At 38.8% G+C, this 25,969-nt stretch overlaps 1 protein-coding gene across 13 annotated transcripts in view; it reads left to right on the top strand.

The window, feature by feature from the left end:
• ERC1 (ELKS/RAB6-interacting/CAST family member 1) overlaps positions 1 to 25,969 on the top strand; it is a 271,066-nt gene that overhangs the window by 165,571 nt on the left and 79,526 nt on the right. For all 13 annotated transcript variants that reach the window (XM_064736111.1, XM_064736157.1, XM_064736148.1 and 10 more), the window contains one exon: positions 7,672 to 7,832. In XM_064736111.1, the coding sequence (XP_064592181.1) occupies positions 7,672 to 7,832 (161 nt within the window). The remainder of the gene's footprint in view (positions 1 to 7,671; positions 7,833 to 25,969) is intronic.

The raw sequence follows: 25,969 nt of genomic DNA, 5'->3' as shown, positions 1-25,969 counted from the left end.
ACAGTATGAGTGTAAAAAAAATCATGAATACTCAAGTAACAAAACCCTTGACAGAGACTTCTTTGTTGATGTTTGTGTGGCTTCTGCAGGAGGAACATGTTAATGTCTGATGTCTGGTAAATCTCTTAAGTGCTCTGCCTTACCTAGAGCCATCAGTGGAGATAGCAAGGAGCAATACAGAGCATTAACTCCTTTTTATTATCAGATGCTCTTTTTATAATGAAGTTTTTGTTGAGAGACCAGCTCATGGAAATAAGAGACATCAGCTGTCTAAATATCTCAGTTTCACAATGATAAGAAAAATTGCATTCATCTGCAGTATCCTGCAGATTTTCAGACCATGGGCTTTTGTTCTCTTTATCTTGCTCCTCTCCTTTTTTCCATTTAATAAGGTAAGAATGGAACAGTGGCACCAGTTCTGTTAAGCCACCAAGACACTATTTTGTCCGGGATGCTGAATGTACAAAATCCAAACAACCAAAAAAACAAAGGCACAAGGACTTAAGAAAGCCACACAGTAATGTAAAGAAAGACAAACTTCACCCCTAAAATTACTGCTGTATATTACAGATGATCAAAAGACCCTGCCTTTCTCTGGAGAACTGATAATCCACCAGCCATTTTCAGAGCTTCAATGCTCACTCCCCTCTTTACTGCAAACAGGACTCCTCCTCCATGTGCAGTCTGCCACAGTCCTCCAATGCTGCACACAGCTGACTTTGGCAGAAGGTGCTGCAGGTCTGGCACCCCCTTTGAGATGCAGGTAGAAGTGATAGAAACATCTTAATTGCTGCATCCTGTGCCCTGGTGCTGAATAAGAGGGGCTTGAACTGAAGCCAGAGCCATCCTGCTTTACCCTCCTGTGCTGCCAGTGGGGCAGAGCTTTCTGCTGTTCTGTGAATGAGGGCTGTCCTTCCCTTACAAATCAGACATTACAGTATAATTTTACTGAGGGACAGGAAAAGTTTTCTTATTGTTTACTGATTTCTCTCCTTCTCCTCTGGTACTTTTAGCTCTAAAGAAGCTATACCTAACAGTTTTCCCAGTATCTATAGGAATTTGAAGTTTGTTCCCTTAATTCAGAATAGCCAAGAGTTTAGTTCAGTGTCTTGGATATAATCTTTAAGAGTACCTTAAAGCCACCCTACTGCTTTAACGAAAATGGGGCTATGATGAAACCATAACTCATTTCCCTCTTATTTTGTGTAAAGGTTTATTAGCTTGTGATTTAAGCAAACCATCTGGTCCTGCTGGCAATCCAAGTTATGTCAGACTCAGTGCTTTCTCCCTGTAATATGTTACTGGAGGCAGTTAAATTACATGCCTAAGTCCCAAGTCTGGCCTGTGCTTTTTCCATGTCTTAACATCTGTTCTAGGAATTTTTTCTGGGACCCAAACAAGTTTACACGGAGCCAGATCTCTTGTCTTTGTCTTTCTTTTCATGTCTATTTCTTTTCCTTCTCTGCAGTCCTATCAGTTCAACTGAGTAAAAGATAATGCAGAAATTTGCAGACTCTTTATCATTTCAGCAATGTACATAGTGAGATAAAAAGTACTTTAAAAACTCAAGAGCTGTAGATAAATAGGAGACTGTCCTCTGAGAGTGACACTTTGAGAAATGTTAATTACTTTTTCAGTCCTTCTGATATTCTTCCTACTGACTTTTAACTGCAAGACTTTTTGTTTTGCTTGCCTAATTAATTTTGGGTAAAACTACAGATTTTTATTACATTTTGTCTTGCAAAGCTAACTTCTTGTTTATACAAAGCAGGTCTATGTTTAGAAAATAAATAATTTTAAATATGCTTGTTAACCTGCTGAGATGGTTTTGAAAAGATCTCTAGTGATTGATTTATACACAGATCATGGAAAATGACTTTGTGTTGGTATTTGTACTTGTGTGCTCTGAAATGCCATCGTTTTGTATTCTGTCTGGAACTTTTGAGACACAATAATGAGTATTAACAGCTGTCCCATGGCCTGCTGTGTCTGTATGTATATTGAAAGAACTAGAATTTCTTTCCATCAGAATCATAAACCAGAAACACAAAATCTGATTCTGAATCAGAAGCATAAAAACAACTCTGATTCCAAGTATGTAATTAAACATTGAACTGTGTTTCCTATGTTTGGCCTAAAATACTGTATCTCCAGCTTAGAAGTAAGGATCTTAGTGTAACAGTCAGGTACCCTTGTCATGCCCTTTGAGACTTTTAATTAGAGACTGGCAAGGTTGAGGGAGGGGATTGTCCCCTCTCTTTAGCTCTGGAGAAATCCCACCTGGAGCATCCAGCTCTGGGCCCCCAGCACAGGGAGGACACAAACCTGCTGGAGCAGACCAGAGGAGGCCAAGGTGATCCAGAGGGCTGGAGCACCTCTCCTATGAGGAAACCCTGGAAATTTGAATTGTTCAGTCTGGGGAAGGCTCTGGAGAGACTTCATTGCAACCTTGAGGTATAAAAAGGGAACTTGAAAGAGAGAGAGAGACTCTTCCCCAAGGTCTGTAGTTACAGGACAAGAGTCAATGGTTTTAAACTGAAAGAGAACAAGTTTGGACTGGAGATGGGGAAGAAGTTCTGTATAATAAGCATGGTGAGACACTGGAACAGACTGCCCTGAGAAGTTGTGCATGTCCCATCACTGGAAGTGTGTTCAGGGCTGTGTTGGATGGGGCTTTGAGGGGCCTAATCTGGTTAAGGGCACGGCAGGAGGGTGATGCTTGAAGGTCCCTTCCAACTCAAACCATTCTGTGAAAAAATTAAAAACAAAAGATAGATACACAATCTTTTCTGTAAAGATTGATAATCTACAGCTGAGAAAAAGCCTTACCTAATAAAAATATTTTTTATATAGTGTACCAGTGATTTACTAGTTTTAATGCCAGTCATATAAATCTGAATTTGGATACATTAATATCCTATCACTTAAGACTAGAACATTTTCCTTTTTGGTGTCTGTCTAGGGCATTCTTTAGCCTTTTCCTCATTATTGGTATGCACATAGCCTATAAACATGGGTTCTGTGGGTCACCATGTCAGAACAGAGCCTCTGCCCCTGCAGGTGATTTATCAAGTGTATGGCATTGTGCTCTTTTTTCCCCCAAAACTGATGACTCTGCCATTACTTCTCTAGAGTTGCACAGTCCCCCCGTAGTGAATTTCATTGTGTTACCAGCATTCATGACGCATTTGTGGCTCTGAATTTGTGCCTCTCAGAATTGCTCTGCTTCTCTGAAAGGGTGCAAGCAGAAAATTGAGCTCTAGAGCTATCTTCCTGAGAGGGCTAGAGAAGGTTTTTTCAATTCTGTGCAGTAGAAAAGTTATCTTCAGGTGATGCTTTATCACTGAGGAGAGCTCACAATGGGAAGAAAAGTGTGATGTAAACAATCTGAAGTGTTTGGGGAAGCTGAGGTTCTGTCAGTGAGTTGTCTGTCTAAATTGACCTCAGGTGTTGGAGTCTTTGGGCTCTGATTTTTCGAGGCAAACAATAACAACCACATCAGGTGATGTGAGCATTCTTGCTGGCCTGAAGTATCAGTTGTGTCTCAGGAATTTTTAGCAGTGCATAAGTTCTCATGTAACAGGTGAGGAACTGGAGCTTGCCTATCCTGATCATCAGAAATCATTCCAAGAGTAGTACAGAGGTTGGAAGGATTTCCAGACTCAGTAATATTTGTGTATACAGTCCCTTTCTCAATTTTGCTGTCTTTTCACTGGCTTTTGGGGAACTTGACCAAGCTCTTTGCAAGTCCCCGGCCTCACAGTACCCAATGGCCAGAAAGGTTCACTGGAACCACTTCATATTTGGAGATAATGTTGTATCTCTGTCTGTGCAAAGGACTTTTGAGTTATGATTTGCAGTTGGAGGAGGTTGAAATAGCAATCTGTAGAAGCAGGGAGGTTAAGATGGTAGATAGGCTCCTGAAAAGACCCTCATTTTCTTTTGTTATTAAATAATTTCTTTACAGGCTGTGACTGACATAAATAAACTTCTCCTGTTGCATTGCCCTTTCTCTCCACCTTGCTTTCATGTTTCCTAAGGAGTGAATGCAATATTATGCAAAGCATTTGTCCTGTCTTGACATTTCCCTTTTCTGCTGCTGTGAATCTCATCCTGATCTAATTGACATTCTTTGCCTTCTTTGTTCAATCTCTCAGGAAATCTCTCCTCTAATGGAAACTTATTTCAGCTTGGTGTTCTTCCTTAAAGATAAGCTGTCACTTGGGCAGGTCAGTTAAGGCCTGAGAACAATGAACAAATAAGTCTCCATTTAAGGTCTCTGCTCAGAATACATGAAGATTTTCTGGCCTGTCTACAGAGAACTGAACTGGGGCTATGTCCTAGACAGGCAGAGATACATCTTGCTTTATATACTGTCATTGGAGCAAAGAGTAGCAAGAGTTCACTCTGCATCTTCTGAAATGGGTGGAGACTTTCTAGTACAGCTCACAGGGCACGAGCTTACCCGCAGCTAAATTGAAAATGTCAACAGCATGTCTGAAAATGTCTCCATGTGCCAAGAGCTCTGGTTTTGGCAAATATTTTTTCTTTATTATATAATTAGCTGCTCTCAGGGGACAGAAATCAAGGGTAGATGTGAAGGTTTTTGTATAGGCTAAATTAGATGTGCATTGTAAGTAGTTTGCTTCCAGTGAATATTCTTCTATTATTTCTCACAGGACTGCTTACTGAGATAGGTCTGCACTAAGATTGAGAAGCTGCCAAATAAAATGTTTTGTTTTGTAGAAGTTTAATTGTAATAGACCCATGGCCTATCTACAACCTGATGAATCTGAACAACGAAGTCTTTACTGTGAATACAATCATCACTATTTTGGTGAACTTTGTCTTTAAATTGTGTGACAAATGGCCCTTGCTGGGGGGCTTGGAAGGTAATGACAGTTCTGTAAACCAAGCTGTTGGCACAGTTTAAAAGCTGCTCACATTCCAGCCGTTCCTAATACATGATTAGATCAATTTTCTGTTGGCCTGCAAAAATCCAAACTCAAACCTTAGAATTAAAAAGTTACCAACAGAGCAATGAGCAGAAAATAAAGTACCTGCAGTAAGCACTAGTAAGAGATACTCCTGCAGAGTTAACCCTTGCCACCTCTCCCTAGGAGAGGTATCAGGCTCCAGTTTCCTCTTGTCTTCCAAAGAGCTCAGAGTTGTCACACTGCAGATCTACACCAGGCAAACCAATCCTTCAGTGTCAGCACCACAGACCCTGATGGCTGGCAGGGGGAGGAAGCCTGTCAGAAACATTTCAAACCTGATTATGGAGCAGATGTTGCTTCAGAGGTTGTTTTATCTTGGCAGCTGACAAATTGACACAGGCCCTTTAACTGTTGCAGTTGGCTGGGGGCTTGCTGATTCCAGGTGCTTTTCTGTTCAAGGCCAGGGGTTTGTAGCTGGAGTGCCTCTCTTCAGTTTAAGGGAAAATGGGCATGAAGGTATTTTTGATCCACCCACAGGAAAGAGAGACTGATATCCTATAGCAGCTGATGCACAAGTGCACCTTCATTACTCCACCATTTTTCTAAGAGTAAGTTTCCATCCTAGTAGTGTTATTTCTGATGTTCTTTGCATTCTTTTCTGATATATTTTCTCTTCTTTTCTGATATATTTTCTCTATTTCACTTTATGGAGTTTTCTCTTAGTTTTAAAAACTGACAGATTTTCTGATCTTGTTTTGCACACTAAACACTAATAAAACAGGGAAAGTGTGGCTTTTAAATCCATGCTTTCCAGTTTGGACTACTTGTCACTGAGGTTCTCCTTTGGTCTGTTGATTACTAGATGAATTCTTAGCTGTACATTTTGAATAGTTTATGATAATTGGATATTTTAATTTTTTTATTTAGTTAGCTAAGCATAAGAATACCACCTTTTGGCAGCTGCATTTGAATAGAAGTAGAAAGGTTTTTTGCAGTAAACACTGCACAATGTCTGTGCTGGGTTTTTATAAATCTCCTAATTCTCAATTGCAATGTTTCTTGCTCTGTCACCATTGAGGATGAAAACCAGTCTTATTATCCATGTTTGTCCTGAGTCATTAGCTCTAACTTTAGGAGTACAGGATTTATTAAAGCATGTTACATACTTCCCTCCTACAGCACCTGTATAGCAAATTGCATACTCAACTCTCCTTGTAAAAACATGTAAGCAGAAATTGAGCTTGTTGTAAATTCAATAATTCACTTCCAGGATGGATCACAAGTTGACTGTTATGGAGGGATATAAAGGCAATGTAGTGCTGTGTTTGCATACTAAATTTATACAAATATTTGGTTTTGTGCAGCAGTAGCATCTGAGTTTCTCCCTTTGAATGCACATTATAAAATTGTTTATGAACACTTGGTTTGTGATGGAAAGAGAAAGCCTTCATGGAAGAAGTCAGTGAAAGTAGTGTGTGCTGTGGTATTTTCTGAGACCCCTGACAAAGGGAGGAAATGATGAGTCTGACTTCATGTTCTTAGAAGGTTAATTTATTATTTTAAGATACTGTAATACATTAAAGAATGCTATACTAAAACTATAATAAACTATACTAAAAAATAAAAATATATACAGACAGAGAACTAAAAAATAATAATGAAAAACTCGTGACTCTCCAGAGTCCTGACACAACTGGACAGTGATTGGTCATCAAGTAAAAACAATTCACTTGAAACCAATGAACATGAATCATTGTTTACTGTTGGTAAACAATGTCTAAATACATTCCAAAGTAGCAAAACACAGAAGAAACAAATAACTATTGTTTTCCTTTTTCTCTGAGACTTCTCAGCTTCCCAGGAGAAAATCCTGGGCAAAGAGATTTTTCAGAAAATATAACAGTAACAGTGCGCCATTGAGCTTTATTATAAAATTATTAAAGCACATCCAGAGGTTTTTGAATGCTATATGTAGCTAAATTTAAGCATATATTGTGATTTTGAATGTTAAATAGTGACAAATTTTACCTAAGACAGAACCTGTTCTGAGTGCAAAATAAAGTTACTCCTAATTTGTGTAAAATATATGGCAGAATTTATAATTATGTTGTTTCTGAATCTTTCCAGTTTGCTGAAGATAAGAGCATTGTTCTGCTGTACTTCTCTGCCATCAGCAACTCTTTGAATGTCTTACATTGCTAAATCCCAACATGTGCCTAAAAACATTGTTCAAATGGTATTTTGAGGGAAGTAGCCTCACATCTTGATGGGAATCCATTCCTCTCCCTGCTTCAGAAATGTTACCTTTGTTCCTAAAATGCTCATGTAGTTTCTCTTTAGGCATCATTTACAGTGAAAGTGTTTTATCCTTTGGTGTATTATCAATGTGTTTCATTTAATACCTTGCCTTTTTGTGGACCAGTGTTAACATATGCAAGCCATCCTCTTATCCCTGTGGTACATTCTCTGAAACAGAAATACAGAAGAGTTGAAGGTTTCTATTTTAATGATTATGTGACCAAACTAAGTGAACTCCCAAGCTGCAGTGCTGCTTTGTTCAAGTGTAGACATCCTGTGCACAGCACTGGATGGTGCCTCCTGCTTGCAGAAGTGCTGAGTGGCTTCCATTCCCTGGTAACATTGGTACTCCAATTCAGTTGTGACACTGAGGAAGTTCCAGCTGGTCACACTGCATAATTTTTGTCTCCTCCTGTCTTCTCCAAAAATGTTTTAGGTAGAGGAGCTGATGATGGCTATGGAGAAGGTCAAACAGGAGCTGGAGTCGATGAAAGCCAAATTGTCCTCTACACAACAGTCTCTGGCTGAGAAGGAAACTCATTTGACCAACCTACGAGCTGAAAGAAGGAAACACTTGGAGGAGGTCCTGGAAATGAAGTAAGTGTCTTCTATTATTATTTATAGGCTTGTTTTATTGTTGTCTCTGCATTCCTTTCTGATCCTTGTTGTTCTAAAGACAGCCCTGCATGGATGTGTCTCTGCAGATAGCAGTTATCTGTAATCAGTTGAGCCTTCAGAGGTGACTTCTGCCCAGGGATTACTTGCATCACTTTCACACTTCCTCTAGAGCTCAAAAAAATTTCTTCCTTTTGATTGTCTACAGTAGACTTCTGTTATTTGCACAATAGCATCTTCAAAGATCCTAAGCAACTATTGGGACTCAGTTGTTCTATGTCCAATAAATGTACCAAATCTTGCTTTGAGCAGCCTATAACTACTTCAAGGTAAGGTGCAAGGCAGTGTAGCAAATGACCAAAAAAAAGAGGGAGAAGATGAACATAATGTGAGGTGTTTGTAATGGTAAAGTCACACTGCAGATTTCTGGTCTGCTCAAGTATTTTTCAAACTCATTCAGATGATTCATTAGCACTGGAGCAGTTTGAAGTTCTCTATCAGTCAAATTTTAATAATCATCCTTAAACAGGGAAGCCTGGATAAAGCCAAGCTTTGAGGAGGTGGGAAGAAGAGAGGGATTAGACTTCCCAGGCTTAAATACTTCCTAATTTCTGACTCTGCATTACAGATAAATAGTTATCCTTGGTTTAGGGAGACATGAATCCATTTAGTGCAATGATGGATAGTGCTGCCAGCAGTTCATTAGAAGCACTTTCAGTTGTTTAGCCAGCCCTGAAGAGAAGGAACATTTTTATTGGCAGGACTAGCAGTGGTTCCTCCACTGTGGTTTTGTGAGCCATTATTTATTTATTTAACTATTCTACACTGGTCTCTTTCCTTTCCTTTTTTTTTTTTAATGAAAGGATAGAAAAACAGCTGTTACAAAATGGAAAGAGGTGGCTTAGATCTTGAAACTGTAACTTAGAACTGCTGTATAAAGCAGGCCAAGCCTCCCCAGCTTCATATATTCAGCTACAACAGTTTGATCTAGACCTGGCATAAGGATGTTGGAAGACTGCAGTACTTAAAAGCCACACTTTTTATTTTTAATAAAAAAATTTATTGAGCTATAAATTTGACTGCCTTGAGAGCTGCTGTATGGGGGGATGGGAAGAATAGCTCTTTAGGTGATGTGGGAATCCAAAGCAACTGGAGATGTATCCCATTTCCAATCACTTGAGAGTGCTTTCTTCTGCCAAACTGCTCTGCCAAACCTTCTCATTAAAATCTACACGCAGTGTAGTCTATATCCTGAATGTATTTGGAATTGTGTAGATCCTTTAATATAACTACTCACTTCTGAATGATGACCTCTCTTACCTGTGTAAGTTATTGTTGGAAGGTTTTTGTACTGAAATGTGGTATCAGGTACTGCATGCACTGCTGGATCCATTGTGCCTCAGAAGGAAGAAGAACACTGGAGAGAATGGTAATGCTGTCAGCACAAGGAGAGGAAGATGGAAAAAGCATTACGTTTGTATAGTTAACTAGCTGAGCATGTTTTAGTCATAGCTGGTCTGTCTTAAAGTTCTATAAAGCTGCCAAAGGCATCCAAACTTCAAAACCTCGCCCTCACCATGAGGCTCTGTTGCAAACAAGTCTCTACTGAGGACTCCCAGTCAATTAATATCTTATTTTATATACAGAAACTCCAGTATATTCTTTGTTGCCCTGCTTTCCCTATGTCTTTTATGAAAAGCACTCATTTGTTTTCTAGTTTTTCAAAAAGTTTCTCATGTTGTTAAAATATTTACTAATATTTCAACTGAAAAATGTCAGTAATTGAATGAGTGGCCAGTTTTGTGAAGCAATTAGCTGCTTTTGGAGTTCTTATGGAGGAAAAATAGTTGTACAGGTAGTGTTCAAAGGGATGCTGAAGCAATATTGTTTCCTATGTTCTAGGGCATGCTTCAGTGGGAAAAGTTTGAGGTGCTCAAACCCAGCACTGATTAAATTAGAGATTTGTTAGGGGTGTAGATTTAACAACCTAGGCCCTGCAATCAGCTGATGGGGCTGGGGAGCAGACAAGAAAAATATCATAGGAAATGCTGCTTTAGGAGATTCCAGATATGGAGTGAAAGAAAGTGTTAAAGCAACAAGGGGACTCCAGAAAGTTACCTCTGGGTTTTAATAGGAAGTTGTTAGAAATAATGCTAGTGAAAATACATGTTTAAAATACTGGTTTTTAGAGTAGAACTTGTGTTTACCACTGACTCTGTAACCCTGAGAAGATCATTTCACACTCCTTAGGGAATAGTGTGGCACTAGAATAGCTCAAGTGTGAAATATTCCAAGCAAGAAATTTCACTCCTTGAAGAAATACTATGTATTTTGAAGCTCTCTTCCTTTAGTATTTTCGTTTTCTTTAAAAAAACTTTATTGCAAATAATTATGAGAGAAGCAGATAATGGTCTCTATTTATATCACCAAACCTGATCTACTGCAGAGAAATACTAGTGAACTGCTAGGATTTTTGTTTTGTTATGTTTTCTTTAAGAACTTCTAATGTTTCCATCATTCACAGCAAATCTTTTAAATTAGGCAGGAATAAAGTGCTGTCTACAGAGAAATCTCTGTTCTTTGTCCCATAAAAACCTGCTTAGGCTGAGCTGAGTTATAAACTGTTGAAAATCACCAGTTTTACTTTCTTTTTTTTTTCCCCCTGGTGTTGTCAGCAAATTTTGGCAGTGTGTGAAAATAACCAAGCACAAACAGTCTAATCTGAGGCTGAGCTCCTGCAGTTGCCAAATCTGCAGCAGTGGACACTGCACTCACAGGGAAGGGGAACAGTCTCTGTGTCTGCATGTTTGTTTTTAGGTTCTCTTTACTAGACAGGCCTTTTGTTATGGTCAGAAGGACCAGAAAGGTCTTCCCAATCATGTGCTCCAGGGTTGAAAAGTCCCAGTTGGGGCATTTCTCAAGGTGTTCTTTCAGACCTGGAGAAGGATCCAATAGCCCTTTCCTGAGTTATGCCTTCTCCTGCTAATTGCAATTGCTGCTAGCCCTATAATTCAAGGTATGCAGACTTACATAACATAGTTGGCCCTTCAGAGTTGGATCTTTCATCCTGCTGGCTCACAACAGAAGGATTATTACTTCTCTGAGAATAATTTACTGTGCTCTTGTTTCTTGAAAAATAATCAGAGATCTTGCAGATGAATTGTTAGCACAGAAAATAATTTATGTTTCAAAATCAAGCTGTCAGAAAGCATATTTGGATTTCTTGTCTGACTGTACATGAGTAGTAATGTACAAAAGCAATACTTTTGAGTATTTATCACAGTAGTTTTTAATGTCATGAATTCATCCCACAGATAGTGTTTCTTTGATACAGAGTGAAGGCAGTGATGAGAAATGAACCAGGTCTGTGTAGCTCAATGAGGCTGTTTATTGTGTACTTTGCTTTCTTCATCTCAGAGCTGGAAAACTTCTGAGAGCTTCAGAGGGTCACTCATAGAAAATGAGATGCCAGCCTAGGCAGGGCTATGCAGGCAGAATGTTCACTCATATCTCTGCTACAGTTTTCCTGCATGATATGACTTAGAAATATTTGGTAGATGGAGAGGTCCACATCTTCATTTTCTGGCTCTCAGATAATAAAAAATACAAATGCCATCATATGACCACTCACAACTAAAAATGAAGTCAGTGGAAGATGAGGTTGTTTATCTTGTGAAAAGTTCATCTTCCCAGCAATAAAGCAGCATTGTCTGGAGGTATGAGTATGAAGCTGAAGTTGAAAGTAATCCAAAAGAAACTGATTAATTGACACAGTTTATTTGCCAGAAAAGTAAAATCAGTTGATCCACAATGAGGTGTGAGGTAATTTCAAGCCCTGCAAACAGTTTAACCAAACAAAAATACTTCAGGTTGTGTACACCCATGGTGAACAGAACTAAAACAAAAAGAAAGTATCAATGTCCATCCAACAGTAGTTTGTTGGCTCATCTACACCTGTCTTCTTGAAAATTAAGGAATTTCCTGGTCCTTAAAGCAGTTATGGTTTATGCCTATGGAATAACAGCATCCTCCAGAGCAGATGAACAGTTGTCTCTAGTTTGAAATCCTTTTGGGTTTGTTGCCAGTGCCCCAAAGCAGCAGCACATTGCTGTCACATCAGCAAGGTGTGGCTTCCTAGGCCACATCACACTGGGCTGGGCTTTCAGGCTTGGGGTCATTGGTGTGTCAGACATCACCTGATGCAGCAGTGGCACCTGAACCTGTCCTGTGATTGCTTCATGTGCGCTGAAATGAGCTGCAGTCCCACAGGGGGCACTCTGTGTCTGTCGGATTCACTGTCTGGGGCAAAGCTGAGCAAGTGCATCCCTGACAGTCCCTCTTTCCTTCTGTTAGCTTTGGAATTTTCTTTTTAATTTTAATTTTCAGGGCACACAGGGAAAATTAACACGCTAGTGTCCTGTTACCATTGTTTTGTCCTTTTCAATTTTAACCCATTTTTGGGCAGCACTACTAAACTGGTCAATCAAATGTTGAATCTTGAATCTCAAAGTGTTACCAAGTGATAAAACTGCAAAGCAAAGACATGAAGCTTTAGCAAAGCCCATGTAGACAAAATACTCCATATGAGTACACACAGAATTAGATTGTTGTGGTCTACTCTGTTTCTTTAAGCATTTGGAAGTTGTATTTACCTTTTCTAACTGGTTTGTTGTTACTCTTCACCTGCCTTGAAAATCTTTTCCTTCTGTAGCTTTTCAGATACTAAAACCTTGGCATGATGTCACAGTCGTGTTCTGTCTTGTGATAAAACCTTCTGTATCTCATTTTATCTCGAATTCTACGGTCCCTGAGAACAATCTTGCAGACAGAAAGTATTGTACTATCTTAATGAGCCATGACAGGCCTGGAAGCAAAACCAACTGCTGAAAACTACACCAGGTGGTGTTAAAGCATTTTGCTCTACTCAGTAATTTCTAAGACTGTTGATGTTGTAGGGAGGAGTTGGGAAAAGAGGTCCAGTCATTAATTTCTGGAGAATTTAGCTACACTGTGCTCTTGTTGCTATGCCTTTCCATGGGAGGTTATTTTTCTGGGTATATTTCTTCAGGGAATGGGTTTGGTGTAAGTGATCCCTTCAGTGTCATAGTTTTGAGATGGGGAAAGAAAATTAAACCTCTTTCAAATAAGAATGTGAAAAATTCAGCATACAGCCTCAATGTTAAAAATGTAGAGGTTTTGTCATACTTTCATTCTCTGTTAAGGTATTTTAACATTCCTGCAGAAACTGCTCTGAAAAATCTCATCAATAGAGATTCTGGCCTGTATATACACAGAGTACTAAAATGTATGACTTTTTTTAGGCTTACACAATCCTGACTCTAGAGGATGAATACCCTTCTTGTCTTTTCTCAATTTTGCTAGTCGTGATTGCAAACCACCTTAGGGAACAGGTGCAGCACAAGAAAATTTCATGTTCTTTACTGCCCAGAGGGCATTGCTTTGGTAACAGTCTGTTTTTATCATAACCTGTATGCAGATCATGCTATCTAAGAGAAAAAGAATTATGTTTTTTTCCTAGATAACCGAGTGTTAAATTGGTAGAGGAATAGGGAGAGTGATGGTTTTATGTTGACTGATATATAGAACAGATTGTTTGTAAGATAGCTCTAAGGCCACCAACATACTGCCTTCTGCTAACTAATTTTGTATGCCTTTATTTTGTATAATTAAATATACTCAGGAGTTCTGTCACAAGTAAAAGTTTATCTGTGTAATTTTCCTTTGGAAGTATGAATCCTCCCCATCACTTAGTTCTAGAACAACACTTAACAAAAGTTCATTTCCAAGTTTCCTGCATGCAAAGACATTGTTTGTGTATAATTCTATGCAGAAGAAACATAAATATGACTGTGATTTCTGTTCTAAAATATGCAGGAGTGTTTTGGCTCAGGGTTGATAGCAAAAGTAGATTTCCTATGCTGGCTGTTTCAGCTCCATCAGTGATTCCTGTCTCCATCCCTAATCCAGTATAAGATTCTGGGGCTTCCAGGGGTGTTACTGAGCTAAACTAAATCAGGCCATTTTACTCTCTGTTAAAGTCAAAAGAACCATGAGTTCCTTAGGGTGCTTTTTCCTCTTTTATAAAAATGTGAATTGTAAATAGCAATGCATATAAATCAACTCTGTAAGCACTGCATATTTCATTAAATACAGTCAAGCTGCGGGTTAATAGAAGTTCCAAGTGAAAATATTATGGTATCTCATTGCATATATTGTAGATTTAATGTAGTGTGAACAATAGTAGCTTTGAGCAATTGTAAATCCCATCCGGACATCGTCAGCATAGTTCAGAACACAAGGAGGGAACTCTCCAAGGGTGCATGTGCTTCCATGGTCACTGTGCATGTGCAAGTCACTCTTTTATTGGGTTTAAAATAACACTGGAGCTTTGCAGGGTGTAGGTAAGGCAATGTCTAACTCCAGGCTGGTTTCTGGAGTGGAACAGAAATTCCTTTTTTTTTAAAAAAAAAGTGAGGTCAATTTGCTTTAATTACAGAAATAACCTCTGAAGCAAGTAATTGCTTCCCTGCAATCCTAGAGGACAACAAGTGGGAATTGAGCAAGAAAAATTGGAGAAGTGTGTTAAGTTATTGGCACTACATGCAATCTTTGTCTTTATACTGTATGGGAATATCCATGATGTTGTTTTTGTTTTCTTCCCTTCCCAAACAATACTTTTGATTTCTCTTAGGCAAAATAAAAAGCATCATCTGCAGGTCTGTAGAATTTCTGAGAAAGCTCCACAGTGATAGGATTTGAGAATTGTTGGTTGTGTTTGTCTGGTGATACCTTGTGTGCAATGAAAGTGGTTCCATGTAGCTGCAATCAAAAACATGAAAATTGACCAGAACTGTTCATTTAGAAATCCTAAAACAGTAATCACTATGAAAGTGTCTTTCTTTGAAATGTGATGCTGTCACTGCTATCAAGTCAATTCTCCCCAGTTCGGTAGGTTTATAATAATTTTCTGCAGATTGCAAGATGAAGAGAACTCTTCCTGTACTAGGAGCTAGTGCATATAGGAACACAGGGAATTCTGAAAAATCATTTGACACAATGTTATATTTGGTGTTGCCTAACCCCTTTTTTCATTCCTGCCTCAAGCACTAAATAGATATGGCTGTAGCTTTCTCTACACCTGTAACTCCTTTTCAGTCTGCTGGCATTCTACAGCTTTAAAATTCATGTTGACTTGAAAACTACCGGATCACATTAGTGTATTTCCACTGTGTAATCTAGAAATCAAGCTTTGCATGATATTAAATTAAAAATTTATTATATATTATATAGCTTGTATTTGCTATACAATCAACTAGTTTGATAATTTAGTTTTATTTGATGAATAAAGATGTTAGTCCACCGAGACTGTTGTAAAAAGATGACAACTGCAAACTGCTTTGAGCAGTGGGGGGATTTCATCAGAAAATTATTGGAGTAAATGGTCAAAGACAGATGTAAATGTTCAGAAAATAACTAAAGTGTTGAATAGCAGAGAAATTAACTTGTTGAGACTAAATAATGACAAATCAACCAGGTGTCTCCATATGCCAAGTCCTTGTTTTGGTAATATAGCAGTTTTGGTCTCAGGAGGATTTGTGTCATTGTCTTGTAGAACTGTCTCATCAAGAAGTAGAGATTGTATTCCTTATTAAACTATTATGAAGTGAGTAAGTAGGTGATTGGAAAAGAATTCATTTTAATTCTTTTTAATTCCATTTAAACAGTAGTTTACTGTTGAAATGGAAACCTCTGTTATGTGATGTCCTTAGAGGTCTCTCTCAAGCCTTCTGCTTTTCAAACTCTCCATAATGAAGTGGCTGACAAGCCAAAGCCAGAGGGTGTGTATTGCCAAAATTCCCTGGTTGGGTGTTCAGGTGATTTGGGGAACAAGATGAGAATTTAAACAGATCTCAGTAAAGTGAAGAGGGGTTCTGGGAAGGTTTTTACATCAGCATATCACAAATAGCTTAAATACAGTTGAATGTGCTTTTGGGGTACTTTAGGTGAAGATGAAGATGGAGACTGTTATCCTGCAGTTTTTGTGATTCTTCAGCACAAGTTATACACTTTCCTTACTGTCTGTAAGAATGAAAAATGTGTCCTGTAAAAATATATTATGTGCCTGAGCTTGTTCCTCATGTGATGTGGGCTCGGTTCTGTCTGTTAATATTATCTTTGGCTTCCAGGTTCAATTCCTAAAGAGAAACTTTGCTTTTGTAGGTAATTCATGTTGAATATTATCCATGCAAAGGAAACTTCTCTATTTATTGGAAAGAATAGAAATTAATTCAGTTTGTTGGTTCAAGGTGGCTGCAAAATTTTTGCTGTCTTTCAAGCCCTCATTAGGCAGGAAACCTCAAAGGGTTAGGACTTGCTAGGTTATAAAGAATGCCAGGGATATCTTCTTATATTTGGAAAAAGCCTTTATCTCATCTAGCCACACTTTCATCAAAAAGTGGCTATAAATAATAGTATTTTTCAGTTTAGTTCTTTTCAGTAAATGATTTTACATTTCAAAGTAATTTTTTTAAATAAAAACGGAGAAATGCCATTGTTGTTCCTCAAAGGAATAAACTGAAAAGCTAAACCTGAAGTGGCTTGTTCACCCATGGTCACAGAACTTCAGTGATGTCAGGAATTAAAATCTGAAGAGAGTGAGTTTGTAGATTTTTCTGATGTTTCAATAGTTTGAGAGACAAACATTTCATGGGAAATGTTGTGCATGTGCGATATGGAGTTCTTCATGTGTTTCTCTCTTCTAGCATGTTCTCATGCAGATGCTTTGTACATCTTTATTTTTGGTTTTATTTGTCTGTACCTAAAGTTGAGTATGCATTTCTTTCCACTTCAATGCTGTAATTGGAGAGAAGCAGTCTGTTCTGTTGTGCTGAGCTGATCTTTGGATTTATCTTGCTTACTAGAGTCTCATTGTTAACGAGGACCCTGGTTTTGAGTTTGAAAAACTAGGTTAATTTAGCCAGGAGATGTTAATTTAGAAGAAAAACAAATACATTTCTGCCTTGCCTTTAAAAATATGAAGCTGGCTTTGGACTGCAGTTTCTTAGATATTGTGACAAATGAGGCAAGAAATAAATTGGCAAACTCCCTATGTCCAAAGTATAGTGGTACAGTGTGCTCTCTAATTCTCAGCCCCAAAGATCTCAGCAAAGGCCTCAAATTAAACAAAGCCAAAACTAATCAACTTTACAATGAAAATACAATTATTAAGGCTTTCATTTTACTACAAAGAAGCAGTTGTGAAAGAGGCACCGGAGCAAGTTCTTTTGTGCAGTAAGGGAAAATCAACAGCAAGGTGTCAAAGCGAAAAATGAAACCCTGCAGGTGAGGTGTTTGGAGCCAAAAGAAACCAGCACTTGTGCAGAAATGCAAGTAAACTGTTGGAGAATGGAAAAGGTGTTTGGTGCTGAGCTGCAGAGGGTGTCAGAGTGCACTTGGCCCAGGCAGGAGAAGAGCCTGTGGACTAAAGCAATGCTCTGGGGTCAGGCACAGCCCTTGGAACGGCATCCCTGGGGGCTGCCCTGCAGGACACACCACAGCTGACAGGACCTCTGTTTTTACATTTTCTGCCCTTGTTTTGGGAGACAGGCTGCTCCGCCTTGCTTCATGACATTCATGGATACATCCTCATTGTCTGTGTTTATACAGACACTGAATTTCTTGTTCTGTGTGATGGGCAAATACAATCTCAGTGCAACTTACATGCAGCTAAGTGTAAGGACTTCATCTTTAGTTGCCTGTTCCTGAAAGAGAGCTTGTAAGCTTTTAAAAGTAGTTTTAGAGGGACACAAATTGCTTTGGGCAGCTATGTGGTTTTTGTGTCAGGGCTACAAATAGCATAAAAACTTTATTCCCATACATGGGAGATGCACTTTTATTAGATCTCTTTTATTAGATGGGAGATGTCGTTTATTAGATCTGTATTCTACTCTCATTTTACTAACTCTCAAAGTGGTATTAATATGTAAGTACTGTAGTAAGTTATATCTAATATTTTGTAGAGTACACCTGCCTTAGTCCAGCTGTGGTTACACATTTTTGTGGTACAGACACTCCCATGGCTGGAAATGCATCACTTGTGTTTTATTTGACTTGCCTAGTGTATGGGTCATTTTTATTTTATAAATAAGTATATTTAATTTTCTGTAGACTCTGATAAGCTCTGTAAGTTTCTTAGCAGATTAATGATTTAATGAAAATTTTATGTATTTTCAACGTAGGAATACTTTTTAAGGACTGTCAAGCTATAGTCTGATGCATGGAATAAAGCCCTCAGCTCCTCAGAGTTGCTTTACTCCCTGTTCCCACTGCCAGGCCAGTTTGGAAGCAATTGTACATCAATCAGCAGACCATCATAATAAAATTCCTGCTTGGTAAAGATGGAAAATTTAACTCCTTATGACCAACAGTCTCAGATTTTCAGTTAAACTTTGATTCCCATTTTATATACTGATATGGCTGGTTTGGAACATACATAGTAAAGGACAAAATCTACCCTTCAGGTGCTCTATTCCCAAGGAAATCCTACAAGTCTTAGAAAAAACCTTTAAAAATATTAACTGTAGGAATGCACAAAAAAAAAAAAAAAAAACTCCCATTCCTCTTTGGAATTCATGCACTGCCCATTTTTCTAGTTTATGTCTTAACTATGTATTTTGATTTGAGGTAAGAGTTAGGACAGCCTAGAGGAAGTATTTCATTACCAAACTTCCCAGCACCTCAGCTGAGGTTGGTGACAGTCTGCTGGGGCTTGGAAATAATACCTACACCTTTAATGAACAAGAGGAGTTTGCTGATCAAAATGGGTTACAATTACTTGTCTCCACATTCTAGGAATAGACTTTTTTTAATTGTGCAGCCTTCTATAATTTCAGTTCATGCTGTGGCCCTCAGTTCTCATTATGATACTTGACAAGAACTTTGGAATGATCAGTCCCCAAAACACAGTCTAGCTACTTCCACACTATAGGGTAGTCACCTCACTGAGGCTGAAAGGGTCTTTTAATGTTTTTTCTTCATATTTTGGAAGAGTATTTCATTCCTAGAACACTGCTAGTAGCTGACTCTCACTGTCTCCTTTGAGGATGCCACAGTGTATTTGATAGCTCATTGAATGGCTGAACTGTGTGCTTTAAAAAAAACCAACCAAATCTACATCAATATTTTTTGCTTGTGTAATTTTAGCACGTTATTATTTAACAAAGAACAATAGATTCTCAATGTCATTCTAACTTTTTTTTTCTGGTTTTGACAGATAATTTTTCTCTCCTCAACTGTCTTTTCACTGAAAATTCACAGAATTGTGACAGCCACATGCACAAGTATTTCCCCAGTCTGTTTCACAGTTACACCAAACTCAGCTATGTTTTTGTCTTTTTTATTATTGTGGTAATCATGCTTAAGGAAAAGCTAGCTTTGAATGTGTTTTTCTATAGTTACTAAGCTTTTCAGTGGTCCTTCAACTTTTTTAGGACTTTTTTGGGGCTTCTGGTTTTATTGGCCAGTTGCCAGATGAGTTTTTCTCTTACACATGGCTGGCTGTTCTTCAGTTCTATACCAGTGTCTAATCCTGCAAATATTGGTCTGTGTTAGCTAAAGAGCAAAATTATAAATTTTGACAAAATGATACATGGAAAGCCAAGTGTGTGAATGGAGATGTGCACTAAATGCATTGTGTTAATTAATAATTGGGATGTTATATGTATTCCTCATTCATAACTTTTAAAGTTTGCAGTCATAAAAGTAAATGCAAAATCTTATAGAGATTTAGATTAAAATCTGTGTGTATGGCTTATAATTGAAAAAAATGCTAAGTGAAGGACACATTTTTCTTGTGAAAGATGCAAAAGCAGGATGGTTTAATCAAGCATATTTGCAGACGTGATAAAACAAATCTATTTTTTTAAAAAAAGATTTTTCATATGGTGCCTGTCAACCTCTCCTGGTTTCAGGAAAGTGGTTTCAGTTGGGCCCTGGGGTAGACAGGAGTCCTTGTTTACATGGTGCAGGGCAGGAGGCTAATTGACTCTTTCATTTCTCTTCTTGTATTTCATACACATTTAGGGAAGGCAAAACAGAGAGAAACTGCAATCACACGACTTTTGAGGTTAAAATAGCCTGATTGGGAGAAGGACAATTAAGCTGCATTTATGCTCCTAATAACTCATGCCATGTGTATTCAGAGCCACCACTTTGGGATGTTTTCCAGGCCTAGACTTTGGGTTTGCAGATATGTTATCATTTTGTTACTATGCTTTGAGTTTGTTCCTATGTGTCTTTCCTTTTTTATGCATAAGGTGCTACAGAATGGCAGGACTGAAGGTGGTTGTTCTAAATGGCTTTCAAATTTCTTCTAGGTGTGTAGTTTTGCCCTAGCCAAGACCATTTTTAGGTTTCCAAGCTCTAAAATGAATATATAGCTACTTTTTTTTGCTTTTTTTTCATAACTCAGTGCAGGTTTTCTTGAAGCCTCTAAGTGTATAAAACTATTTGAGATGCCAGAGCACTATAATGCTGGTTTTTGCATTTGTGTCTTCTGTAGCTGGCCAGGGAATACAAAATCATACATAAATCTTTAAAAAAAAAAATCATTCTTTCTGAATATTATACTTAGCCACATTCTCCACAGTTGTTTAGGTCTTATTGAAATATATGAGCATGAAAATAAACAGAAGAGTTCTTCTTGATGTTACGATGCAGTAAAATCCCTTTTAAGAAGCATTTTAAACTTCACATGTAATTTCTGGTTCTGCCCTGCTGCGTGAATGAAGCTGTGCTCTGCAGGCCAAGAAAATACATTTTTGGGAGCATGAGGATCTGTGGTCTGAGCTACAGACCCATCTGCTCCTGCTCCCCTCTCCCAGGTCCTCCTTTGGGCTGTGTCTGTAACTCACAAACTCCACTGCACTAATTTGGACACTAACATAGCAATAAAACATCCACATTTTTCTGATGTTAGTTTTCTGCTGGCTTTGTACACTGAAATGGCAATCCATAAGTCTCAGACAACACAAGGCGAGGTTTGAAACTTGTGTTGTGGGAAGGAGATGACTGACAGCAAGCTGCTAGAGTGGCCTGAGCTGCAACTTCAGTTGCAAAACCAAAATCCACCCCTTGCCTTCTGGTCTTCATTCATGGCTCGGGTAATGTGTAATAAACTTTTGCCCTGCTTTATTATCCATTCCTTTTTAGCTTTTCCTCTTGATGGAAGGCTTGTCCTGCTCCTGACCTGAGAGGCCTCCTGCCTTTGGCCAGCTGCCTCCCTTATCAGCAGAGTTTCCAAGATGCAGGCTGGTGTTTTCCGTTCAGGATCTGAGCGGCAGCAGTTCCGTCCCACCATCCTGCATCTGTCGCTCATTCCGCCTTCTGAGTGGGGTGGGTTGATTAGGCTGATTAAAGTAAGTGTCTGGATTGAGAGGGTTAAAGCACATCCATCTGTTCTGGATTTACTGCTGCTTCAGTGGAGGCAGGAGGGCCAGGAATTAGTGAGTGGCTTAGTCCAGTTCTCACTGCTGGCAACTGACAGGAGCACTGATGAGGTGATAATGAACTAAAAAGTCTGCCCTGTTGGCTGGGTGGGAAAGGGACCCAGACAGTGGGCAAGTCTCACCCCAGTCCTTGCCAAGATTTTCACGTTTTAATAGAATCCATCTAAAGCAAAATTAACAAGTATACATTCCTGGACAAGCTTCAGTGTCGTAACTTATCACGGTGGATGTGACAGAAATCCCTGTGGTGGCATTGGCAGCTCTGCGGGGCTCAGGCACCAGGCAGCCCTGCCCAACAGGGGTGGTGGCACCAGCAAGAGTGTTTATCAAATGCACAGTATAACTCCTTTTAAAATGCCATCTGAGGTTGTGCAGAGCACACCCGTTCCATTTTAGTTCTGACCTTTGGTGGCACTTATTAATGTTTTTGACCCTAACAATTGATCCTTGAAATATTCCAATCAGGACTTGAGATACATCCTAAAGGCATTGCTCTGTGTTTTCCCTTCATTGCTTTAAATGCAGCAAAGCATTTGTTTTTCTTACTTTTTCTTTAAACCTCTGTCTTTCATTAGAACATATTCCAGGTTGCCTGTAACCTCACAGTATTTTACTTTTGACATGAGTCCAGCTAATGCCAAGCACGAGTGTTCATTATATGTCTGTGCTAACACAGTGTGGATATACTGCCCTGTCGAGGTGTAAGGAGCACTTCAGGCTGGTTGGGTAGCTGAGGAATACAGTGTAGGCACTCACCAGGCTTCTTACATCGACTTTAGGTGTTCTTCTCAACTTACTTGTTGCTGACAGACTTAATAAAGGTTCAAGATTTTACAGTCCTTCAGTTTGTAAAGAGTCTGCAGAGAGTGCAAGCATGAAATATCTTAGCAAGAGTTTGTCTTTTTTGTAGACAACAATGCTAAGTTTTTCAAGCTGGGTTAGAAGCTGTTTATTCCATAGCTGAAGTTGCCAAGTTTATTCCAGAGCTGAAGCTTTGGAAGGCAACTTCATTCATGGAGGCAAAACCTCTGTGACCTTTGTGCAGAACACTGAGGGGGAAGATCGTGACCCCAGAGTCTCCGGTGGCTGTTGATTGAAACCTTGTGTTTCAAGAAATAAATGTTTAAAAACACTTCCTTATAAGGCCCAGGCTGCATAGACTGACTTTTTTTTTATAGCATTTTAACTATTTTGGTAGAAGGTGTTTCTTCCCCTGCCCCCCTTCTGATCCTACCAGAAAGGGCTAACTCAGCGCAATCGTTACTGTGACCCTTAGACTGAATGCAATTTTGTCATTATAAATATGACTTAAATTGATACAGCTTCTTTTCCCAAGCCCATGGGCCCAAGCTGTCTCTGCATAAGTGTGTCTATATGACTGTAACAATGTCTGCATTCATGGGCTTCCCCATGCCAATTGCAGGGATCTGTTTTGTAGGTACAAACCAATCCAAAAAGGAAAAAATAGTAAGTTGAGCCTTGAGAAAAGACAGCAAGTATAATGGGTGGGAATGGATGTGAGGGATGTTGGGAGCCATGTCAAATCCTTATAAAAACTTAATTTGTGTATTTAATTGTTAGCAGTCAGAAAGACTGAAGTAAATATTTTCATACAACTTATTTGGTGTCTCCATATGCCTTTCTATTCTGAGGTGGAAATTCAGGAATTTCAGAATTTCTTACTTCATCTGCCTTGTTCACATAGACTTTTAGCAGTGTTTGAAAACATGGGAATGCAAATAGTCCTGCTTATATAGTCAAAATACCTAACCACTTTCAGATTAGATGTGTCTCTTGTTAATTAGCAAACTGCTTTATTAGCCATACCAGTGCCCATCATTTGGTCTGGTCAGGGCTCCAACCACTTTCTTTGCTACTGAAGGAATTGCTCCTTGTGTGGTGCCTCATCTGTACCATGAATGTTGTGATTTGTGAGAGGAGGGAATTATTTTTAACCTGATATATGTGGAAGAGGGACCAAGGAATTGGTACATGGACTGTTATTTATGACTAACAAAAAGCAGTCTCTTTTATGTGTATTATGATTGTAGTTTGTTGTTTTCAAATTAATTGGAATTGATGCATGTTTTCTCTTTTTAATTTGAGGGGAAAGGGTATTTGTTCAAAATCAAAATTTTAGGATAAAATGACGCGTTGTTGTTAAGTGCCCACTGAGCTCAAAAAGTAATCTGTCCCATAAACCCTTTTCTCAAGAGTCTTCCTCAAATAAGGCCAGCAGTGACATTGAGCAGAGCTGCTAAGAATCTTGTAGCCATTCTATCTTAAAATGTTCCTGTTCTTCTAATAGAAAGGGTGGAAGGTTACTAAATGGCATTCTTGAATCTGACACAGGAAGGGGCTTTTTTTTGTTTTGATCAGATCAGCATTGTCAGAATTTCTCCTTAAATATCTCAGAGGAACAGATTCAAGCATTCTTGTCTGAACAGATGAAAATTAAGTAATCTGTTCTGTAATTATATAGTAAGGACATACTACTGCTGATCTATTTGGTAATACATTCACTTGTTGGTGGTATGTGTTTGCTATTCATTTCTAAAATAGAAACCATTTTGATACAGAGAACACAAAATTTTTTGTTATAGAAAAACAACTATTGTATGCATTTCAGAATGATACTGATGTCATCCTGATCACATTATCTTTATGAGTCTTGTCTTCTCCCTCTTCTTGCTTTGTTTGTGGAGGAGCAGACTCTGGAAATTGAAGCCACTATGTTAAAAAATCAAAAGTCATCTCCAAATTTCTTCTATGCAAGACTTGGGTGTAAAGGCAATCAGTTTTATCGTCTGTCTAAAGTCTCTTTGGTTTCAATATTTTGTGGTAGTCTCCAGGTAAGGTCTTCTAATTCTTGGGATAATTAGGACACCTATATAATATAGCTAAAAATCAAGCAGAAAAACAACTGTATGCTGAAGTACTTCTTACTGTATGTAAGAAATATCTCTTAGCAACTTATATTGATGAATATAGGTAGCTTATTGCTTAGGTAGCAGCTTATATTGATGAATACCATCAAACCTCTACAGCCCATTCAGATTTAGCTTCCCATATTTTTACTCTCAAGGTAACCAGAATGCACTGTTTTTAAACTTGGTTGTGGGTTAGAAAATGCCAAGTAATTTTCTACCTTGAAATAACGTTTCCTTCAGTCTTTGTTTTTTCCCCCCTTCTCTTTTTTGTTGACTGGACTCACAAGTCAGGGTGTGTCAGAGTTGCTGATCCTGCATGGTCACCATTCCAATCTGCTTTAGATTCTTATTGATGTTTAATGGTCTTCCATGTAAGGTTATCCTCAGAAACCCACGTGGCTGCTTCCCACAGGAAGTTTGGGAATGGAGTGAGAGCATGTTTGATGCCATCCTGTAGAGCCAAAGGGAAGCACTTCAGCCTAGGAAACGTTTCCTTTTGAATCAGGTTGTACAGCATCTTTGGCTTCTTCCAGGTCTGTATTGACATTGCTGCCATTGTGATTAAGTTTCTTGGTATTGCTGATTATTGTGATGGCCTAGAGCCAAAATCACTGTTGCTTTTGGCTGAGTAGGAGAAAAGACAGCATGAAAATGTTTTCAGCAGGAAAAAAAAGGAGTACTTGTTAAAACTGAAGAGTTGATTGTTGTATCCTTGTATCATGCAAGAATTGAAGCTGATTTTTATATTTTTATTTTAATACTCAATATAGTTCATGGCAGAGGTGCTGGGTGAGGCAGCATTAAGAAATAACATTTCCTTGCTGAATACATAGAACAGGTAAAAAGTAAACTGTTTGAGTGCACTTCCCTGCTGTGGTTCATTGCTTTTAGGGAATTTCATTTTGAAGAGCAGGTGCCCCTTATCTTCCCTACTGGCTCAGCTGAGTCTTCCTTCATCCAGCAGAGTTTTCCTTCTGTGCAGGGTGCATGGTGACAGTTCTTTAATTTCTTCACATTCCATGATGCCCATGACTGCAATCAGTCTCTGTATAAAAGCTGATCTTTTCCAGCCTGAAGAGTTAAGGAAGTCCACTTTTGAGTCCCAGTTCATACCTAGAACTTTACCAACAGCTTTGGAAGCCACCTCTGGCATGGGAATGTACAGACTTACTTCCAATGAGACTTTTCCTTCTCATGTTACAAGTAAGCTGGTCTTGGAACATAAAAATATGTCTGTGGTGGGTTAACTTTGGATAAGGGCCAAACTCCCACCCAGCCCCTCACTCACTCAACCCTCTTCAACACAACAGGAGCAGAAAATAGGATGAGAAGGCTCATGCATGATGGTACAGACAGGGAGATGCTGATTGCTGTCATGGGCAAAACAAAGTCAACTCAGAGAAAACAAATGTATTGCCAGTTAAAGGTTTGGGTAGTGAGAAACCAAGGCAAACAGTAAAACAGCAACTTTCCAGTCCTATTTCCTGTGCTCCCGTTCAGTCCAGCACTCCAGACTCTTCTGCTCTCAGTGCAGGGAGGGATGGGGTGGGTATGGTCAGTACACAGTTTCTCTGAGGATTTGTAGATTGGTTTGGAAGGGACCTTCAAGGCCATTGAGTTCCAAGCCCCCTACCATGAGCAAGGACACCTTCCACTAGACCAG

The sequence above is a fragment of the Zonotrichia leucophrys genome, chromosome 1A, assembly GCF_028769735.1.
Source record: "Zonotrichia leucophrys gambelii isolate GWCS_2022_RI chromosome 1A, RI_Zleu_2.0, whole genome shotgun sequence".
NCBI lineage: Eukaryota > Metazoa > Chordata > Aves > Passeriformes > Passerellidae > Zonotrichia > Zonotrichia leucophrys.
This window is presented reverse-complemented; position numbering and strand designations above follow the sequence as displayed.